General features: G+C 38.6%; 1 protein-coding gene across 2 annotated transcripts in view; it reads right to left on the minus strand.

The window, feature by feature from the left end:
* lrba (LPS-responsive vesicle trafficking, beach and anchor containing) overlaps positions 1–24,311 on the minus strand; it is an 849,775-nt gene that overhangs the window by 22,138 nt on the left and 803,326 nt on the right. For both annotated transcript variants that reach the window (XM_063046460.1, XM_063046459.1), the window contains exon 52: positions 21,137–21,304. In XM_063046460.1, the coding sequence (XP_062902530.1) occupies positions 21,137–21,304 (168 nt within the window). The remainder of the gene's footprint in view (positions 1–21,136; positions 21,305–24,311) is intronic.

Raw genomic sequence — 24,311 nt, forward strand, 5'->3', positions numbered from 1 at the left:
ATGATCTCACCTGGACTGTACACACCAGTTTTGGGGCAAAAAAATGCAACAGCATCTCTTCCACTTTAGGCAATTGAAGAACTTTGGCGTGGGCTCCCAAATGCTCAATGCTTTCTACAGGGGCAGCATTGAGAGCTTACTGACTGGCTGCATCACTGCCTGGTACAGGAACTGCACCAACAGAGAGTGGTACAGACAACCCAGTGCATCTGTGAATGTAAACTTCCCTCCACTGAGGACATATATAGTAACAGGTGCAGAAAGAAGGCCTGGAAGATCATCAGGGACACCAGTCAGCCCAACCATAAACTGTTTCAGCTGCTTCCGTCTGGCAAACGCTGATGCAGCATTAAAGCCAGGACCAACAGGCTACGGGACAGCTTCTTTCTACAAGCAGTTAGACTTTTAAATTCACATGTCTGTACATTGCAACGGAGTCATAACGCAAAAATTTTTACTCCCTCACGTTGTGGGATAGATGTAAGATTTAAATAAATTCTAATTTTAATTGTCTTACAACTTCCTTTAAAATTGTTCTCAATCACTATCAAACATACACAAGTATTTCTATACAAGCTTCCCATTATTTATTTTTGGTTAGGGTTTTGTGGCAATTTAATCAGAAAAAATACTATATAGTCAAGGATTAGAAACTATGAGCAAATAGAAAAAGCTACTTTACACATTTCCACTTCAGTGAAAGGTTAGGTATATTATAAATTATTTCATTGAAATCACTGGCATACTGTTTCAAGCAGCACTCCATGGAAGGGTGTTGAAGTGAGTGATCAAACTTAAGTTTATTAGTACAACCTCCAACTTTGTATAAATTGCATGTATTTTCTCACTGCTACTGGAATACTGTTTATCTTATTCCAAGGGAAAAACATGTTACACATTGTATATTTAACAGTGTCAGAAATGGTTAGCCCTGTGTAAAAACAGGGTCAATTTGTCATTTCAATTTTTACACATGCAAGTGTTCGTTTGCGTGTGATTCTACTTGATGTTCACCAATACAGTGGTTCAAATGTTTAAATTTCTACCAGTACTTCCCTGACTGTCAGATAACAACCTTAGTGGTATTTCTTACAGCAATTATGTTTATTAAGAAATGACAGAGGTCCACATCTTTTTAATATCAATAGCAAAAGTAAATAGGCTACCATTGGTGCTACAATCAGGAAATCTAGTACAAACAACTTGAATGACAGAATCAAATATAATACACAGAAGAAAATTCTACAAACAAAGTCCCTTACTAAGCAGCTTTCTGAAAGAGCTAGCCACAAGTTACCTTCCTCATCCTTTCAAACTTTGTTTTCTTGTACAGAATTAACTTTGACTTTTTGCATTAACCATGCAACTGTTACACTTTTCAAATGAAATTGAGCCATTATATTTATCAACCAAAAAGTACTGACCAATGTTCTGTTTTGGCTAGAACTCAGTGGCAGCACACCTAAAGCCAGAATCATTTACATTAGAGGCAAGTATAACTCCAGAATTGAGGACAGAATTCAGGGCACAGTACCAAGGGAGTGCTGTACTGTCACAAGTACCATTTTTGGGAATGTTAAATGACCAAAGGCCCTCTAATCTCTCAAATGAACACATAATAATCCACAGTGGTAAATTGTTTATGTGCTGCATCTAAAGTTTAATCCTCAGTCATCACTATAAATGATATGATCATCATCTCAATGGAATTTTCCCAACATTATAACAGTGCAACATAATCGGTTGTAAGTGATTTGTACTATCTGGAGATTCCAAAAGGTGTGACATAAATGCAAGTATTTAATTCTGAGGCATTGATACTTTAGGAATCAAGTTCTTATAACCTTGTCAATTAACATGATACTGTAAATAGAATCCATTATGATGGGCACATTATGCATTTCAATGGTGGGTAAAAATACTTGGCGATCTTTAGATACTATTAATAATACCAATGAAATAAAGAACTCTGTATAATTTAACTTCAATAAATTAGATGCACAAACTATTTCAAATTTTTACCCCAATATGTACAAGCTAAAATTAAGCTGGTGGCTTAATAATTACGTTTTTCCAAATCAAAATGCTGGAGGACCTCAGCAGGTCAGACAGCGTTCTGAGTGAAAAATAAACAGTCAACATTTTGGGATTAGACCTTTCATCAAGACTGATATCTTGAAAATTTCCCATTTCATAAAAGTGGCCCAGATGTGATATTATCAGCTGTTCAAATAAGTACCAGCAAGTTTCAAATTTCCAGATACTTGGCTGTAAATATTGATGTTCAAAATGTCCTAGAATTTGCTGCCAATTCTCCAGCTATAAACGGCCACTTGATTCCCACAGCCAACAAGGAAACTCAAAGTTCAACCAACTCTCTAGCACTGCATCATGAGGCCCAACAAAAGAACAAAATATCCTTAATTTCAGAAAAGAGGGACAGCTTAGACCATAAGACATAGGAGCAGGAATAGGCCATTCAGCCCATCGAGTCTGCTCTGCCGGTTCATCATGGCTGAGCCTGGATCCCACTCAACCCCATACACCAGCCTTCTTGCCATATCCTTTGATGCCCTGACTGATCACGAAACTATCAGCTTCTGCTTTAATATACCCACAAATTTTGCCTCCACCACCGTCTTTGGCAGAGCCTTCCACAGATTCACTGCTCTCTGGCTAAAAAAAATTCCTTCCTACCTCTGTTCTAAAAGGTCGTCCCTGAATTTTGAAGCTATGCCCTCTTGCTCTGGATACCCCCACCACAGGAAACATCCTCTCTACATCCACATCTTGAGGGACAATGGTTAATCAATTCATTTGTATTTTTCTGAATTCTCCAAATTTATGTTTTTAGTAAGTATTTTAATTTTTATTTTATTTTAATTATCAATGTTTAATTTTTTGAATATCTTGAGACCTCCACAAACATTCGAAGCTTTTGACATAGTGGCAGGTCAGTAAATGATGGTTGTTCTGGCCAGTCGTAGTTATGTTATAGAAGCCTTATCACAAGAGTTGGTTTAAGGATCGGCATAGTTCATCCAGGAAACTTCTGCTGGAGAGGTCAAATTAGATAAGATTTAGTTCATTCACTTCAGAGAAATTCAAAAAATTCCAACATAAGTTTTTAGCTTCTTCGTGCCCTAAATTAAATGATCCATTTTCTCTCCAACATTTAGTTTTTTCCTATTCACATTACACCATTGTCTTCAGAATGAGCATTAACTTTACTAGCTTTGCATTTGAAAAGATGGTGCAGCCAACTCCATAGGATCATTATTTCTTCTGGTTTAGGTGGTAATGCAGGTAGAATGGTTGCTTGGCTACAAGTGAGCACTCAGTCTATACTAGCTGAGTATGTACCATCTACATGAATATCAGTAATTTCCTTTTCATTATCTCCCCAGCCACGAAAGTCAAAGGTAAAATTAAGGTGTCTCTGTTATTCTTTGCTTGTTGTTGTAACATGCATTCTATATAGGCTGAAATAAACAGCACCAAGGCAACTGATACTGAAATTAAGTACATTTAATATTTTTGTCTGGTTAATTTAAACCATGATTCTTATCTGAGCACTATTAAGAACATCTTAACATGAAGAGGAATGAGATTATTGTATAAATGGAAAGTTTTTTTCAATTAATATGCAGCACTATGCAAAAGATGTAGGCACATATACAGCATATAGCTAGGTTGCCTAAGACTTTTGCATGGTATTATAGTAATTTTATGTATTGCACTGTATTGTTGCCACAAAAAAACCATTTCATGACATATTAAGTGAGGATAAACTGGATTCTAATATGGGTCTCGATTATGGACTGAGAGTGGGAAGGAGGCAGGGAGAGAATCATAGTGGGGAAAAGGGGAAGAGAGGGGAGGGAGTGGGAAACACCAGAGAGATATTGACCAGAGGTCAATAAACCAATTGTTTGGAATCAAATGACCTTACCTGGTGTTTCAGGGCTGGGTATGTCTGCACCCATGCTACACCTTGCCCCTGGCACTCCTCCTCTGCCACCTGCCTACATCCCTTCAGTGACACTCCACCCTCGCCATTCCCAACATTCTTTGCTTCTGCCAGATTTACAAATTCACTCTTTGGTCCATGATGACAACTACAGTGCTGTGCAAAAATAATAAGTGCATATATATAGCTAGGGAGCCCAATACCTTTGCACAGTACATACATGAGAACTCTGAACTGTAGCCATACAGGTCATTTGAGACACATGCAGACTGAAAATCTTGGCTCCATTCCCAAATTTTGGAACTTTAACATACAGGCATATGAGAGAAACCTTTTCTTGCTTTGATATATTCAGCTGTTGCTCTGATTTTTATGAACCGATAAAATGCAAACTGGCAGCCACCAAGAAATGACAGCAATATTCATGTCTTAACAAACGTTGTTGAGGATAAAAATATGGGCACAAAATATTTTTGTCTGGTTTAATAGCTAGGTCAACTAGTGAAAGCAGAGATTTCCAGATCTCTGCTCCCATTAAAAACTAAAATAACACTGCACTAAAGCCTTGAATATACAGTTCCCCACCTCACAGGAAACACCCTGCAGTGTATCAGCTATCCTACAATGTAACAGAAACCATTCAAAAGAAATGACAGAAAAGCTGCAACTACTCACTTCCTCTCTCCCTAATGACACAAATCTCAACATGCTTACATTGGCGCAAAATTTTCAATGGAACAAAGTTCATTTTGTGTAATTACGGATCTGCATAAAACAGAAGCGTATATAAACAACCGGTTTCAAACTAAGGAAATCTACAAACTACACAAATTAAACACTTGATTCTCAGTTAGAAGCAATTAGAAGTCCACCGCAGCTTGTTATTTTAACTTGCGTAGTCAAATCTGGGCAGTTTTTCCAGCACATAATTTAAGATGATATAAAGAATCACCTGAAAAATGTGTGTGCGTGTGCGCTAAGAATGTGAGACTATGCACCTATATGCAGGAGGAATAAATGAACTCATTCTTCGTCATACTTAAACCATCTAACTGATGCTACAAAAAAAATCTTGTGTTCCCAGCTGACAAAATTCTCTGCTGAGTAACTAAATAAAATTTGAGACAAACAGGGGAGAAAGAAAACAATTTAAAAAAAGTAATTTTTCGTTATATTGAGACAGAGGATTATATCAAGAGCAAATTATTTTTTTAACTGAAGTGCAAATTTGAAATGCTTGGAGAAGACAAGTTACAAAGATTATCCATTGAAACACAGGCTTGATTTAGATGTGGCATCACACTCACTTTATGAACAATTTAACACAGTACAAGACACAAATGAATCTGCAGGTCACAGCAATGAATCCGAGTTTCTTAGCGTTAATCACGGCATTTCAAATTTATGTGTTGTAGCCTAAGGGTGAAATGTGTAGTCAATTGTCCCATTAACCAAAAAGATAAATAAAATTGATGAATTGTTCTTTTGCTTAACTAGTGTGCACATGGTACGTATTAAGGTTGTACACAGTTAACATCTGAATACAATCCATTTTATTATTCCTGCTAGCAAACTTGGTGAAGGGATGTAAAGCAGTAACTACAGAGAAACAACTTCTTGCAGTCTGTACCTACATTTAAAAAATGCCTTCATTTATATTCTAGCTTTATTCCCTTGAATTAATAAACCATAAAATGCTTCTTCCATAAATGTTATGTTTCTTTCCCCCAAGGTACTGCTTGAATAATGTTCTGTTCAGTTGACACAGTAGAAACATGATGCTGGTACAGCAATACTGCAGAGATACAATCATCACGAGGTGCTTGAACCAGTGTCTGCAGCAATGCAGAAAAGCTGATATAAAGGATATTATTTTGGTCCTAAGACTAAATGAAAAGCAACATGCAACATTTGGACTTGTACGTTCATTTAAACAAAAGCCTTACCCAGCTGTGCACATTTTAAAAGACTTGGCAAACAAACCCATTCCAGATTGTAGAAAAACAATTAATTAGAAAACTCAAGGAAGTCTAAATGCATGCAGATTGATTCCAAACATAGCATTTTATTACTTAATTCAATCACAACTTGGCAATTTTTCATCATATGATATGACAAACAGCACCATGAGGTGGCACCCTTTCTTGCATACTATAAACATGCTTTAATAATTGATTGGCACTCAGCTGGATAACCACAAATAGGAGAAGTAAGAAATCCTTTATTCTGGATTGAATCAAGACAATCTTTAATTCAATCTGCAAGACCTATGACCGAGTTTGCAAAATACGCTCCCTGATAGCTTCTTTATCTGGTCAGAAACCAAGTCATATACAAGGAAGTGTTGCACTTCACTTTCCACTCATTGTTGAATTAAATATTCATAATGGGACAGCTGGCAGCAACAACAATTGGCCACAGTGTTAATGATGGAATGTTTAGAAATAAAACATGAATGGAATGTTGACATATTGTAAATACTTTAAATGAATATACTTTTGGTTTAGTGAATGAAAATTATGTGACACCCTTTTGCAAACTTTTATATTTTTTGATTAAAATTTATTTTGTATGAAAATCTTAGATTAAATCAGGAGAAAATAGGGTAGGGGGTCATAATCATGATAACTATGCGGTGTAGGTGTGCTTGAACTTTCTGAAACAAACTGACCTGCTAACAGCCATCTGGAAGGATCAAACATGAACTACAACCTCCTGAATGATGCACTGGAGAGATACTGTATCTCAGAAAAGGGATGGACAAAAGGTGAAATAAATGCTGTGAATTGTAAAACACATATATACTGTAGTTTCCTCAAAAAAAGGTTGAATTACAAATTATATTTTATACTACCCAGCAGCAGAAAAAACAAATAAAGCTGGACCTCCTGAAAAAGTGGTGATTTCCTACTGTACCACCACAACACAAAAAGATGGGTTGATAGAACTCCATGGACTGTCATTATTCATTGGTTGGAAACAGAATGCTTGTGCCACCATTCCATTCCACCCCACCCCCGCATCACTTTCCCCAGTTTATGGCTTTACACATCTGCAATTTCAGGAACAGACTGCAGACACAAAATTATAAGTTGCAATTTGACTTTTCAACAATTGTATTGAAAAGCACCGTGGAACGCTGATAGTTTTAGACTATTTATGCTTCAGAATATTGCACAATTTCTTCATGTAATTTCTCTATTCAATCCAAACAATAAGCACTGCATTTATTGTGAGTTTGTGCAAATTCTGTTTATTTAACAGAATAAAAGTTAAAATCTCTTATAGAAAATATGCTCTCAGAATGGAATATAATGTTTGCTTTTGTTAAATTTGTATGATGTAATTTAGTTTAATAGGAAACACTGTCACTCTCTTTGGTATGTTAGTTTACCGGTTGTTTGAACTAAGGATAAGCACTTTTTTGAAAGTACAATATATTTCAGTGTAAATATGAAACATCTTGACTGCAGTTCCAGAAGTAAGCAAGGGTGGATTTATATGCCCATAGCTGAAGGCTGAGAGGATTACTGGGCAGTCAAGATTGCTTCTGTTAACCCAAGGGGACAATAGTTTGCCTTACAGCCTGTAAACTACCATCAGCATTGGTTTTATTACACCCTTATATTAACTTTAAAAACAGGAAATGTTTTCACTCATTTTGTGCAGTTTATAGCCTGTGCTTTGCAACATAAGTAGGCAGCAGTCTGTTCTGTTGTACTATGATTTTGTCTGCAGATGTCAATTAATGGCTTGTAGCGAAAGCTTCCCGTGAAGGCTTCGGGAAGCCATCTTTAATGCTTCTAATACAAGTGTAAAGTAAATTAAAAATATATACAGCATATTTATCACTTAGTAGGCTTTTATGTTCTTGGATTTCTTGATGATTATGTTGATTTCTTCCCAACTTCATGAGCATACGTATCCCCTTAAGTAATGTATTTCCAGGGTACCTACCATCTACTCCACTTAAGGTGAACAGGCAACCTCCTGCATAATCTCTATTTGCTACCTTCTAAAGTTTACAAGAATCTGTGGAAAAATATCTGGTAATGACTGCCTATAAAATATTGTCCTCAGGACAAGTTCTTTGGCTTGGTAATAATGAGACTATTAACTCAGCAGCCAGCTTTAATGCAGACATGATGAAAAAATGATATTTTAGAAAAATTAATTGTACTGTTGAACTGTTATTGCTTGGACCCACATTAACAGGCATGATCATTAGTTGTTGAAATAACTCAATTCAGACATCAAGGGGGAAAAATTAGGTTATAAAGAATTTTTTCAATATGCGCTTGAGAGTGTAAAAATGGGCAGATAGTGTGCCTAGGGAGATGGTATAGGAGGCATTGGGTCTGGATCTACACAAAGTGGCATCTGTACAAGTCAGACAGGTTGCACCTCACCAGGGCTGGGATCAAAATATCCTCACGATTAAGTTCAGCTTTTCCTTTTGTGAATTTAAACAATTTTGTCAGCAGGATGAGAAGCTGAGCAAAGATTCAGAAGGGACAAAAGCAAAATTGGAAATGGAATCCATAATGCTACAGTAATTATAAAATTAAGCTGTGCTGTGAACTCAATATTGAATTCTACAACTTCAGCATCTTGATTTCTTGGTCTGTATTAAATGCTAGCTTAGCATGTTGAATTTTCTCTTTAAAAAGTGGAGGACATATCCAGCCCGAACAGCCTGCTTGCTTTGCATTTCACAACTCCATGCAGCCTCTTGTCTATTTTCTCATGTTCTAGCTGTTCCCATTCATTCTCCATAACTTTGTTTACAACTTATCTGAATGGACATCCCAGTTTCACCGCCCCCAGAACAATGGCCCAAATGGCCTAATTCTGCTCTTATGCTTTATGTATATAATCTGACAGGTTGAGTGGAAAATAACAGACACAATTTAAATCTTGGAAATATGAGGTGCTGTATTTGGGGAGGTACAACAAGGCAAGGGAACACTCAGTAAAGGGTATTGGGAAATACAGAGAAATAGAGAGCGTGGAGTGTATGTACATGCAGATCATCAATATTAGAATATTGGTCAATAAGGTGATTAAGTAAGCAAATAGGATGCTTTTCTATTAAGTCAAGATTTTATATGCAAAACCAAGGAGATTATACAAGATCTGAGCACAGCAGCAACTATGCTACAGTTTTGCTCAGTGCATAACACAAAATGTGAGGCCAGAGAACGTAAAGGAGATTTAAGCTAATGTTGCAGACTGGAAAATTGTATCAATATGGAAAAATGAATAAATTATGATAATTTTCCTTGGAACCAAAGAGGCTAAGAGTGACTTAATTATATACTAAATAATGTGGATCCTGGATAGTGTAAATGGAAAATGCTAGTTGCTTTATCACTGGGAGAAAATTTAGAAGGATGAGGGATATTTTTCATCAAGAGGTTGGTAAGAGACTTGGAAGGCAAAAGGGATAGGAAAGGCAGGACCCTCATCTTGTTTAAATAGCACATGGCAGCATATTTGAATAGCTATGCTTGACATGGCTACGAACATTATGCTGGAAGGGAGGATTAGTTGGAGACCTCTTTTTGATTAGCACAGACACAATGTTGTAAATTTTGTAAGATTCTTTATGTCACCGTCTAAAGTATCTGCGAGGCTAATGGAATGAGTGACAAGCTGGTTATAGGCATCCAATGAAAATATTCAATATTTTTTAAAATCCTTCAGTATTCTGTAACACATATGCAACATGCAATCATTTTATACATCAAGATAAAACACAAATAAATGCATTTACTCAGATTATGAAGTTGGACAGAGCCATAATCTGAACTAACAGTATGTGGATTAACATGTGCAGACGAAGCTGGAACAGTTGTCAGCATATATGACAATCCTATAATACATAGATTGTTTGCTTGGGGGTAGTATTTAAAATTTATATGAACTTAAATTAAAACCATCACTTTACAGTGCCAGCACTGTCCCTTTGGCACTGTCTTACAGAATGCTTAATCTTAAGTGGTTTTATTGGTTACAAAGTCAGACCAGAGTTTGCTAATACAATCTCATTACTCACAACAGTGCCTATGGTTATTCTCAAACCTGCTTATCTAACTGTGGAAGCTGCAGCCAGCTCCAGCAGCTGGGTCTGAATAGTGGCAGGGCCTCAGAGGATCCAACAGTACAACGAGGAACCTCCATCCATACAGCCTTAGACAGCTGCTAATACCTTCCCCCAACACAGCAAAAACTAAAGCTGCAAGGGAATCATAAGAGTTTGGCAATTCTCTAGCATAAATGTCAGTAAATCTCATCATGCTGCAGTCAGGCTACTGAACTCCAAAGGGAATTCAGTGGTGTAGCAAACCAACAAATTTGGTATTCCAAATCAGTCAGTAACTCCAGGACTTCTGTGTTTGATTTGATTTAATTCCATTGAAACAGACAAATGCTGTTCATAACCGCTAGCATATACCAGCAACATATGACCAATACTTCTCTTAAAAACAGTCTGGTAGTCATCTGTGGCCAACATCTCTTTCATCCCTTAAGGCACTTGTTGCTCCAGCTATCTATAAGCTACTCATCACCGCCTACATGTCTGTGAGGTATTTACCTGGTAGTATTGAAATATGACTCTTTCTCTTTTTCTTGCTGTGCAAAGAGAACAAGTGGGTACTATTTGTAAATAGAGATACAGTATGTCAACTTTCATGCAATAAAGTAAAGCTCGTTTGAATAAAGCTAAATACATTATCAATTAGGTGGCTTTATTTTGTGTCAGAGAAGTACAAGAACTCTGCTCGGGAGGTATATGCAGTGGATGAATGGAGCCATATACTTAGTGGATTTGAAAGTGCAGTTCAGTTTTCAATCCCATCACTCTGGGACAGCATGCCACAAAGAAGACATCACTTGCATTTGTGGAAAATGGCATTGAACCCTAGCTGGATAAAGTCTCAGTGAATGAAACACGAAAGAACAGATGCTCTCTTTCTTTTGGATACAACCTCATAGCTATTATCAAAAATGGTAAGGCCAGAAAATCAGGTTTTGAAAAAGGGAGAAATTTTCCTGCCACGAAGTGCTTGGGTGCAATAATCAGTTCTGCCATTTGAAAGGTAAAGGCCGTGTTATTAGCATGTATTTATTTTGTATCTAACTTGTCACAAATGCAGTTGACTTCTCCATGAAAATTTTATTGGTAGAAATAGTCAAGTTGGTCCATATCTGAGTTGAACCCAGTTTATTGTTATACAGACGTGTTTGCACAGCTGCAGTGAAAAACTTGTGCAACAGTAGCACAGGCCAATAGCATTAGAGACACAACACTCACAAGAAAATTATACAAAATTTTACAGGAAAGGACAAGTAGAACAAAAGAAAACAAAGAAAATAGTTGTGCAAAGTCATTACAGTGTCACTATAATCAGCTAGTGATACAGGATGTACAGGAAGTAATGCTCATTGTAAATAAATTGTGTTGAAATTCAAAAAGAATGGAGAACCAGAATACATTACTAGTCATTTATTTTAAATGTAAAATTTATCAACAAGTACAAGCATGTTAAAACAATTAATATATAATTTGTAACCCTTCCACCTTTACCTTTAGAGTCCCAATGAATTCCAGACTAATTCATCTTCCACACTTAATGAACTTGACCACATGCTAAATATTGATCTCTTTACTCTAAATCAAAGTATGCTCCTGTGTTAGCTAACACACACCAATGTCCATTTAAGCAAACTTCCATTTTAAGATTCAATTTGCTCATGGCTTAGCCCTTCCTACAAAACATCTCTCCACATCAACTCAACCGAAATATATCTATGCTCCATCAATTCATTTCTTTTGTTAATTCCTAATTATTAATTGCACCTCCACTGGCAATTATGCCTTTAGCTGTTGTGCCTTTTAAATACTGATGTGCCTTCACAAAAATTTTCATCCCTGTACCTCCTTTTGGGTGCTACTTAAAACTTTCTCTCATCTGTTCTAACTTGTGTTGGGCACGGGGCCAAGTAGTTAAGGCATTCGTCTAGTTATCTCAAGGTTGCTAGTTCGAGCCTCAGCTGTGGGAGCGTGTTTGTGCCCTTGAGCAAGGCACTTAATCACACATTGCTCTAGTGTCTGTGAGAGGAGTGGCGCCCCACACAGACTTCCAATATGCGCCTTGTAAGGCATGAAAATGCCGGACGCAGGCCTCTCATGGTCTGAGTCGACATTCCCCCACCCTAACTGCTCATGTGGCTTAATTTCGTTCAATAATTCCTAGTGAGGTACTTTAGGAGTGTACTAGGTGCTTTGTAAACAGTAATATTATCTTGTAATTAGATTTGTATTGAATTGAATATATTAAAATGTCACCTGGCAGCTTTGTATTAGCTCTGTACGGACACTCAATAGTCCAGAAAGGGAAAAAATCTGAATTCCACAAAGTTTCAATCTATTAATCATAACTACAAACAATAAGAACAACTTCAAAGAAAATTTAACTGGATTAACGAAGCACTAATGTTGGCTTTACATTTAAAACTTAAAGATTTAAGAATTGTCCCATATATGTATACAGTGACTATACATATGTTGCAAGACAACAATATAAAGTTGCATATGAAATAATTCATATAATCTTAAGCCCATGATCAGTGCTCATGATTTTTTTCTCCATTATATTTTTTGCATCATCTTCATTTGTTAAAATACACATTGTTCTCTATTTAATCACACACATGGACAATGATGTCAAGTATATGACAAATCACTATTTCAGGAATATTTATTTTTTATCCTTTCATCATTTATATGTATTTGTTAATATTCAGGCATTTTAGCAAATATCTCAGGGTTACCTGTTAACATGAAGAATGAAATATAAATTTTATTAGTGACTGATGTGCAGTAGCTACCAAGTCTCCAGTTTTCTTCTGGTGGCTGAAATGCTAAATTTATGTAATCTGACGAATTTTCAAAACCAATGTTGAAATGCAATTCTGATATGACTAACTGCTACAGGTCAAACTTAAAACATCAGTAGGAAAAATGCAAGTGTGTAGATGATTTGATCATTCTAGTTTTACAGAGTGCCTTTTAATAAAATTGAAAATGGGATAAAACTTTAAGCATATTCAAAACACAGCTGATTGGAAGTGCTATACCATTTGACTGCCCATGTGTAAATTTAACTGTATTTCCACCTCTTTGAAAGTAAAACAAAAAAAATACAATTCAATTCTACATGCAAAATAATCAGATTATTTTAGGATTTGAAAAGACAAACAGTAATACCTTAACATCAATTTTCTCATGATGATTGTCAGATAATTGCTTTTGTAACATGACAATTACACCAATTTACATGAAAAATACATCAAAAACAAAAAAAAATACAATTTAATTCTACATGCAAAATAATCAGCTTATTTTAGGATTTGAAAAGACAAACAGTAATACTTTAACATCAATTTTCTCATGATGAAAGTCAGATAATTGCTTTTGTAACATGACAATTACACCAATTTACATGCCTAAACTACTAAGATAGAGTGTTATAAATAACTTCTCGTGTCCCTTGCAAGAATATTTAGTAATGCTCCAATAAAGAGCTTCCAAGAACAGCAGTTATATATATATATATATATGTGTGTGTGTGTGTGTGTGTGTGTGTGTGTGTGTGTGTGTGTATGTATGTATATATAAAACATACAAACAATTTTCTACTTCATTGTAAAATCAAATGACTCAGGTCAAGTTATCCTTATTAAAAAACATCAATGTCTACACTTACAAAGTTTAAAAAAGCTGTTCCTAGTTAATGAAATATGAAATTTGACACTATTGAAAAACAATATGACTACAATTTAAATATTGATGGTATGTACATACAAAATGGGGGAAATAAGTTGTAGACTCACCACAATCAATGTCCTGTATTCTATAAACAATTCTGATACATCTCAGCAACACAGCTAATTAGGCATTTGGTATACTTCTTTAATGACTGCGAGGAAGTGACAAAAATTGTTTTGCTCTTCATCCAAAAAGCTTCTGTTAGAAAAGTCTGAATGGTACCATGATTGGGTCTTGAACACTGGAGGCCCTTCATGAAATGCTTAATTATTAAAACTCTTTCCAAAGATAGTAATCTGGGAACTACAGTATTTTAGTTTGTCCCACACATCTCATGGATTGAACATTAAGACTTGCAACAGGTGCTGAATTAAGAAAAGCATAATCTAGATCTCTGATCTATGAAACTTTCCATTTGTTTTGTGTACACTGGTCATCTTCAAAAGAACTTTATTTCAACTCAATTAAAGACAATCAAAGGTTAAACTTCTAATGCAGAAAACATCAAGGCAAAGCTTCATCCCCATACTTATGCAGACAAATTCAAACCAGCTGCACACTCTTACTGAAATCAATATAATATTCAGCAGCTGTTCCCCAAACTAATGTTTTAGCACAGAAGAGTGTGAACCTCAGAATATGTCTTTTTAAATTTTATTTTGAGATACAGCGCAGAATAGGCCTTTCCGAGTGTTCGAAACGTACTGCCCAACAACACTGATTTAAGTCCAACCTAATCACTGGACAATTTACAATAACAAACTAACCTATCTATTACATCTATGGACTGTGTGAGGACCTGGAGAAAACCTATGCATTCCAAGGGGAGGACATACAGAGATGCTGGGAATTGAACTCCGAACTCCAATGCCCTGAGCTGTAATAGCATCAAACTAATCACTGAGCTACTGTGGCACCTCAAAGTCTTCCCCCAAAATCTTCTGATAAACTAACAACTTCTGGCAGCCTGCTCACTATAGCACCATATCACACAGTCCTCCAGTACAGAAGGATCTGAATCTCAATCTGCAGAATCACTTCAAACTTATTCACTTCAGCAGACGATCATTGCTTGCAATGTTTCACAGACAGTGGGATTTAAAAAAAATAGGATTAGCTTCTGTGCAAAAGCAACTGCAATGCCAGTAAAAAGAAAGAGAATAACGGTAGCTAAGTGGAAATATATTGAAGATCGAGAAGAGAGGAAAGTAACTGATAACATAATATTTAAAAGCTAAAACAAAACTAGTTTCTGACTAAATTCCAAACATATTTTATTAAAAATCCATGTTTAAATATATTTAGAGGAATTGAACTAACTAGCATTTACACACATAATATCAGCAAATTCAGGACCTTCACTGCAGAATATCGGAACTTGCTGCAGATTCTTGCCTGAAAATCGATCAGCATGTATTGTTGTAAGACACCAGAGGGTCAGGAACATTGGCAAAAGTAAGGAAATACCTTTATCATCTGTCAAAGGCATTGACTGTCATTTTGAATATGGGGGCTTGTTCTGCACCATCCACATTTATCATCACCCAAGATCTCACTAAACTGGACGTAAAAGCTTTTAACCAGCAAGTTTTCTTCCCTGTTAGGTTATGTATAGGCTATGTATAGGCTACGAATAGGCTAATTTATGTGAGCCTTGTTCAGGTAATGAACTATATTTGATCTATAAATTCCATTCGAACATTTCACCATAAAAATTGTAACTGTGAACTTATAATCGTGCAATGCTACCACTTACTTAATGCAGACAAAGTCTCATTAATCTTTCAAGTGGTGATTTGTAGGAAACAAAGTACTGAGTACAGGAGATGAGTTGTTGGGTGGGGCTATAACTGGAGGCCATGGGTTAAGGTTGAAAGATGGAAAGTTTCAGGGGAACACAAAGGGAAACTTCTTCACTTAGAGAGTCATGAGAGTGTGGAAAGAGCTGCAAGCACAAGTGGTGCACCTATGCTTGATTTCAACCTTTAAGAGAAGCTTGGCTAGGAACATGGATGATAAGGGTATTAAGGGCTCTGGTCCTGTGCAGGTCAATGGGAGTAAGCAGATTAAATGGCTTGGCATGAACCAGATGGGCCAAATGGTATGCTTCTGCACTGTACTTTCCTATGACTCTAAAGTGGTTAATTTAAAGTTCCCCCTCATGTTCCCCTTAAACATTTCACCTTTCACCCTTAACTCATGACCTGTAGTTGTAGTATCACCCAACCTCAGTGGAAAAAGCCTGCTTGCATTTACTCTATCTATACCCCTCATAATTTTGTGTCCCCCCATTAAATCTCCCCTCTATCTTCAATTTTCGAGGGAATAAAGTCCTTGACTATTTAACCTTACCTTATAACCCAGGTCCTCAGATTCCAGGACATCCTTGTAAATTTTCTCTCTATTTTACCAATTGTATTTTAAACTTTCCTGCAGGTAAACAACCAAAACTGCACACAATACTCCAAATTAGGCCTCACCAACATCTTATACAATTTCAACATACAGTAACATCCTAACTTCAATACTTAGTACATTGATTTATGAAGGCCAATGTGCCAAAAAGTTTCTTTATGACCCTATCTACCTGTGACGCCACTTTCAAGGAATTATGAACCTGTATTCCCAGATCCCTTTGTTCCATCACACTCCTCAGTGCCCTCCCATTCACAGTAAGACCTACCCTGGTTGGTTGTCCCAAAGTGTAACACCTCACACTTGTCTGCATTAAGTTCTATCTGTTATTTTTCAGTCCATTTTTCCAGCTGGTCCAGGTTCCGCTGCAAGCTTTGATAGTCTTCTTCACTGTCTACTTCATCCCCAATCTTGGTGTCAACTGAAAATTTGCTACCACATTATCATCCAGATCATTGATATAGATGACAAACAACAATTGACTCAGCACTGATCCCTATGGCACACCACTAATCATAGGACCCCAGTCAGAGAGGCAACCATCTACTACCACTCCTTGGTTTCTCCCACAACGCTAATGTCTAATCCAATTTACCACCTCATTTTGAATGCCAAGTGACTGAACATTCTTGACCAACCTCCCATGCGGGACCTTCTCAAATGCCTTACTAAAGTCCATGTAGACAACATCCATTGCCTTGCCTTCATGAACTTTTCTGGTAACTTCCTCTAAAAACTCTTAAGATTGGTTAGACACTACATACTACCATGTTGACTATTCCTAAATCAGTCCCTAACTATCCCAATATTTATATATCCAGTCCCTTAGAGTATCTTCCAATAACTTTCCCACTACTTATGTCAGACTCACTGGTCTATGATTTCCTGGCTTATTCTTAGAACCTTTCTTAAATAATGGAACAACATTAGCTCACCTCACCTGTGGCTAAGGATGTTTTAAATATCTCTGCTAGGGCCCCTGCAATTTCTGCATTAGTCTCCCACAGGGTACAAGGGAAAACCTTGCCAGACCCTGGGGATATATCCACTCTAATTTGCCTCAAGACAGCAAACACTTCCTCCTCTGTAACTTGAGTTCATGACCCTGCTGCTACTTTGCCTCACTTCTATAACTCTGTGTTCAGCTCCCGATACAGATGCAAATACCCATTTAAGATCTCTCCCATTTCTTTCAGCTCTACACAGAGATTACCACTCTGATTTTCTAAAGGACCAATTTTGTCATTTGCTATTCTTTTGCTCTTAATATATCTGGAGAAGCCATTAGGATTCTCCTTCACCTTGTCTGCTAGAACAATCTCATGTCTTCTTTTAACCCTCTTGATTTCCTTAAGTGTTCTCTTGCATTCCTTACGCTCCTCAAGTACCTCATTTGTTCCTACCTGCCCTTACCTGCTAAGCACCATATTCTTTTTCTTAGCCAGGTCTTCAATATCTCTCAAAAACCAAGGTTCCTTAAACCTTGCCTTTTATTCTGACCGGAACATACAAATTATGTACTCTGAAAATTTCACTTTTGAAGGGCTCCCACTTACCAAGTACTGTATACCTTTGCCAGAAAACAAGTCTCAATCCACATTTGCCAGATACCTTCTGACACTATCAAAATTGGCCTTTCTCCAATTTAGAATCTCAACCTGAGGACCAAACCCATCGTTTTCCATAATTCCCTTGAAGCTAATGGCATTATGATCACTAGCTGCAAAGAGCTCCCTTACATAAACTTCTATCACCTGCCCTGACTCATTCCCCAATATGAGATCTAGTATGTTACTCTCTGTGGTTGTAACTTCTGTGTACTGATTAAGAAAACTTCCCTGAACACATTTGACAAACTCTTTCTTAATCTAGCCCTTTTACAATATGGGAGACCAGTCAATATGTGAAAAATTAAAATCACCTACTCTCACAACCTTGTTTCTTGCAACAGTCTGCGATCTCTCTACAAATTTGTTCCTCTAAATCCCAGTGTTGGGTGGTCTATAATATAATCCCAATAACGTGGTCATACCTTTTTTATTCCTCAGTTCTACCCATAATGCCTGACTTGACAAGCTATCCGGTCTATCCTGTCTCAGCACTGCCATGACATTTTCCCTGACTGGTAATGCCACTCTTCCCCCTTTAATGCCTCCCACTCTATCACATCTAAAACAACAAAACCTCCGAACATTGAGCTGTCAGTACAGCCCCTCCTGCAACCAAGTCTCACTAATGGCTACAATGACATAATTCCATGAGCTGATCCATGCCCTAGGTTCATCCTACAGTTCTCCTTGTACTAAAATATATGCAGCTCAGGACATTACTCCTACAATGCTCAACCTTTTGATTCCTGACTTTGTGTGCAGGGTCAACAAAATCTTGCTCTAGAACCACTCCACTATTTGTTCTGGAGTTCAGGTGCAAACCATTCCTTCTGTACAGATCCCAGCTTCCCTGGAAGGGAGGACAATGATCCAAAAACTGGAAACCCTCACTGCTGTAACAATTCCTAAGCCACATGTTAAACTGTATAATCTTCCTATTTCTGGCCTCACTAGCACGTGGCACAGGTGGCAATCCTGAGATCACAATCCCAGAGGTCCTTACTTTTAACTTAGCACCTAACTCTGTTAACTCCCTTTGCAGAACCTCATCACTCTTCCTATCTATGTCATTAGTATCCACATGGACCACAACCTCTGGCTGCTCACCTTCCCACTTAAGAATGCTGTGGACTCCATCCAAGTTGTCCCTGAATTTGACACCCGAGTGGCAACATACCATCTGGAAATATTGTTTCGGCCACAGAACCTCCTTTCTATTCCCTTAACCAATGAATCCCCTATCACTACAGCTTGCCTTTTTTCCCTTCTTGCCTTCCGAGCCACAGAGGCAGAGTCATTGCTAGAGACCTGACCACTGTGTTTTTCCTCTGCTAGGTCATTCGCCTCAACAGTATCTCAAGTGATATACCTGTTGTTGAGGGGAATGGCCACAGGGGTACTCTGCACTGGCTGCCTATCCCCTTTGCCTCTCCTGACAGTCACCCAGTCACCTGTGTCCTGCACCTTAGGTGGAACTACATCCCTGTATGTCCAGTCTATCGACCCCTCAGCCTCCTGAAAGATCTGAAGTTGATCAAGTTACAGTTTCAACTTCTTAACAAGGTCTGCTGGAAGCTGCAGCTGGATGCACCTCTTGCAGGTGTAGTCATCAGTGACACTGGAGGCCACCCTGCCTTCCCACATCCCAGAACGGAAGCATTTCAGTATACAGCTCTAAATGTGCAAAAAGCTCTGTTCGCCAAAGCCTCAGCTCCCCATTCTAACACTGGTTCACTCACACAATGGACGCTTTGCTTAAACCTAATTTCTTCTTATTGGACCTAGTCAAGTGCCTAATTATGCATAATTTAATGCCTTCTCAAGAATTGTGGCACACAAAATGTGCCAACTGCCCTACTTGCTTCCTTTGCACTCTCTTTCCCTCTATGCAATCCAGTCATATATAGTTGTGTCACTTGTTAGAGCTTCTTCAGAAGTGTGGTAGGGACAAAAATCTGAGCAAAGGACTTAAAAAACACTGAATTCAAAGAAAGATGGACACAGTATGGTAAGTAATAGCACATTCAAACATTATGGAGAGAAAAAGAATGGTGAAAATGGGGCAGTCAATCTCAAGGTCAGAATTGCCATATGTATTGGATTCTGAAAGCAGAAACAACGAACACATATTTGAAGCAAAGATAATTGAACACTGTGATTTAACATGATGATAAGGAAAGGTGAGTGGTAAAAAGACAATTTAAAGAAAACTTTCGTATGAAGTTTGTGGGGAAAGTGCTGACAAATTTACTTGTCAGTTTGTTGGGATTGGAGAAATTATACTTGATCCTACTGGCTTGTAAACAAATTGAAAAAAAGTGACATCATAATTTCTCTAGGGCAATTAGCAATGCACCATAAAAGCTAGCCCAAAGATACACTTATCTTACAAATGAACAAAAATCTAGCCAATTTTGTTCATTGTTAATTTTAAAAATCTCATTTTAAATTTAAGAGGAAAATTAAGAATTTTGTGTGGCAGATGGTCAAGAATTTGAGAGGGAAATGCATTTCTTTATAACAGCATTCTCAGGATTCCTGTGCACACGTCTAGGGTTTTGCCAGTCCCAAACTAGCTGGCTTTTTTCTACCTGCTCTATTCTGAGTGCATGTTCCACATTGGCCTAAATCCATCAGTGGAGTGAAGGTGCAGCAGGTCCCCACCATTTAGGCTGGATAACCTGCCTAATGTACCAAGCTGGACCAAGTGCAGGAACATGGACTACACTTACACAAATGGAAAGGATCAATGTACGAGGTAATTTACATTTTATTTTCTAAACAACTGAGTCACAGTTATTTTTTATTTGTTTTTAAAAAGTGTTCCCATTTTTCAAATTGCTGAAATGATTTCTTTTGTTTAGATAAACCTTCTGCATGTTTTTAAACAACATGATTTCAGACATTCAGAAACATTCTTCATTTTTTAGTCAAATTCAACAGCTGGTTTATGTTCATTGTTTAGCCAACTGTCAAAGTTCTTTTCAACTGTTTAGTGGACAAGTTCTGTGCTGCCCACAGTACCATCCAACTGCCCTTTGAAGCTTATCATAGCAATTCACAGATCAAGGGATGAAGATCAGGCTGGGCTGGTTTCAAAGTGACACCATTAAAATATGATTTTTTTAATGCAAGCCACAGAGGCCCACGGTAAGCATGAGTAGCTTACGGTTGGGTGAAAGTTCTAGGCTATAACTTTCCTTTAGCATTACTGCAACCGAAATTTGAGTCATGAAACATTTATTGAAAGCAAAACAGCACAAATACCATAGAAATGGAACTTTATATTATTTTTCCTTTACTTACTGTTTGGGTATCCCCCAACACTATGGTTTTTCCCATTCCAGTACCAGAGAAGTAGAGTTGCATCACGTGACCCTGACAGGATGTAACAGTCACCTCCGATGTATGACTCAGATCTGGCTAAACAGGTTACAACATCCCAGTGTCCAAAAATCACCTGAGTTAGTTTACCTAAAAAGAAATTAAAGAAATCACCATTAATTCAATTTTAGATGAATATATGCTATTTCATGACCCACTAATGAAATTTTATTTTATTGAACCAATATTCTGCACCATGTCCTGAGAGATAATGAATGGATTTAATGATTTCAAGATACATCTTATTAACATTTACATCATATATGAATTATTAGAATATTAGATCTTCTATTACCTCAATAGTTTTTTTTAATCCCATCACACACTTAACATAGAAAGTGAGAGCTAATAAATTTTCAGAGAAAAAAATCAAACAACTGGAGTAGATAGCTGTAAAGGATGAGATAATAAATATTCAAGTACATAATTCTTTGATTTGAGGAGATTAAAAAGATCGACAGTGCTTTGGGACCATTTCTGTGCAATGATTATGACAAGCAAATATAACTTAGCCACAGCATCTGTAAAATAAATAATATTACCATTACAAAAAGATCTTACTGATGTCACAGAAAACGTTACTGTGGTCAGTATCTGCAGCCTTTTATGTAGACGGAGAAATCTTGGCTATAACAGTGGATAATGCATTTTTTTAAGATTGAGGAAAAAGAAATGCTTTCCTTTGATCAACATACATCAAAGTTGCTGGTGAACGCAGCAGGCCAAGCAGCATCTGTAGGAAGAGGTGCAGTCGACGTTTCAGGCCGAGACCCTTCGTCAGGACTAACTGGAGGAAGAGTGAGTAAGGGATTTGAAAGTTGGAGGGGGAGGGGGAGATCCAAAATGATAGGAGAAGACAGGAGGGGGAGGGATAGAGCCGAGAGCTGGACAGGTGATAGGTAAAAGGGGATACGAGAGGATCATGGGACAGGAGGTCCGGGAAGAAAGACGGGGGGGGCGGGGTGACCCAGAGGATGGGCAAGAGGTATATTCAGAGGGACAGAGGGAGAAAAAGGAGAGTGAGAGAAAGAATGTGTGCATAAAAATGAGTAACAGATGGGGTACGAGGGGGAGGTGGGACCTTAGCGGAAGTTAGAGAAGTCGATGTTCATGCCATCAGGTTGGAGGCTACCCAGACGGAATATAAGGTGTTGTTCCTCCAACCTGAGTGTGGCTTCATCTTTACAGTAGAGGAGGCCGTGGATAGACATGTCAGAATGGGAATGGGATGTGTAATTAAAATGTGTGGCCACTGGGAGATCCTGCTTTCTCTGGCGGACAGAGTGTAGATGTTCAGCAAAGCGGTCTCCCAGTCTGCGTCGGGTCTCGCCAATATATAAAAGGCCACATCGGGAGCACCGGACGCAGTATATCACCCCAGTCGACTTGCAGGTGAAGTGATGCCTCACCTGGAAGGACTGTTTGGGGCCCTGAATGGTGGTAAGGGAGGAAGTGTAAGGGCATGTGTAGCACTTGTTCCGCTTACACGGATAAGTGCCAGGAGGGAGATCAGTGGGGAGGGATGGGGGGGACGAATGGACAAGGGAGTTGTGTAGGGAGCGATCCCTGCGGAATGCAGGGGGGGGGGAGGGAAAGATGTGCTTAGTGGTGGGATCCCGTTGGAGGTGGCGGAAGTTACGGAGAATAATATGTTGGACCCGGAGGCTGGTGGGGTGGTAGGTGAGGACCAGGGGAACCCTATTCCTAGTGGGGTGGTGGGAGGATGGAGTGAGAGCAGATGTATGTGAAATGGGGGAGATGCGTTTAAGAGCAGAGTTGATAGTGGAGGAAGGGAAGCCCCTTTCTTTAAAAAAGGAAGACATCTCCCTCGTCCTAGAATGAAAAGTCTCATCCTGAGAGCAGATGCGGCGGAGACGGAGGAATTGCGAGAAGGGGATGGCGTTTTTGCAAGAGACAGGGTGAGAAGAGGAATAGTCCAGATAGCTGTAGGCTTATAGTAGACATCAGTGGATAAGCTATCTCCAGAGACAGAGACAGAAAGATCTAGAAAGGGGAGGGAGGTGTCGGAAATGGACCAGGTAAACTTGAGGGCAGGGTGAAAGTTGGAGGCAAAGTTAATAAAGTCAACGAGTTCTGCATGCGTGCAGGAAGCAGCGCCAATGCAGTCTTCGATGTAGCGAAGGAAAAGTGGGGGACAGATACCAGAATAGGCACGGAACATAGATTGTTCCACAAACCCAACAAAAAGGCAGGCATAGCTAGGACCCATACGGGTGCCCATAGCTACACCTTTAGTTTGGAGGAAGTGGGAGGAGCCAAAGGAGAATTTATTAAGAGTAAGGACTAATTCCGCTAGACGGAGCAGAGTGGTGGTAGAGGGGAACTGATTAGGTCTGGAATCCAAAAAGAAGCGTAGAGCTTTGAGACCTTCCTGATGGGGGATGGAAGTATATAAGGACTGGACATCCATGATGAAAATAAAGCGGTGGGGGCCAGGGAACTTAAAATCATCGAAAAGTTTAAGAGCGTGAGAAGTGTCACGAACATAGGTCGGAAGAGATTGAACAAGGGGTGATAAAACAGTGTCGAGGTATGCAGAAATGAGTTCGGTGGGGCAGGAGCAAGCTGAGACAATAGGTTGGCCAGGACAGGCAGGTTTGTGGATCTTGGGTAGGAGGTAGAAATGGGAAGTGCGGGGTGTGGGAACTATAAGGTTGGTAGCAGTGGATGGGAGATCCCCTGAGCGGATAAACTCGGTGATGGTGTGGGAGACAATGGCCTGGTGCTCCTTAGTGGGGTCACGATCGAGGGGTAAATAAGAGGAGGTATCCGCAAGTTGTCGCTGTGCCTCGGCAAGGTAGAGGTCAGTACGCCAGACTACAACAGCAGCCCCCTTATCAGCGGGTTTAATAATAAGGTTAGGATTAGTGTGGAGGGAGTGGAGAGCAGAGCGTTCCGAAGGAGTGAGGTTGGAATGGGGACAAGGTGCGGTGAAGTCAAGACGGTTGATGTCCCGTCGGCAGTTAGCAATAAAGAGATCCAGAGCAGGCAGAAGACCAGAGCGGGGTGTCCATGAAGAAGAGGAGGGTTGAAGACAGGAGAAGGGGTCATCGGTGGGGGTGGAAGAGTCCTTGCC

Source organism: Mobula hypostoma, chromosome 4 (assembly GCF_963921235.1).
Source record: "Mobula hypostoma chromosome 4, sMobHyp1.1, whole genome shotgun sequence".
Taxonomy (NCBI): Eukaryota; Metazoa; Chordata; class Chondrichthyes; order Myliobatiformes; family Myliobatidae; genus Mobula; species Mobula hypostoma.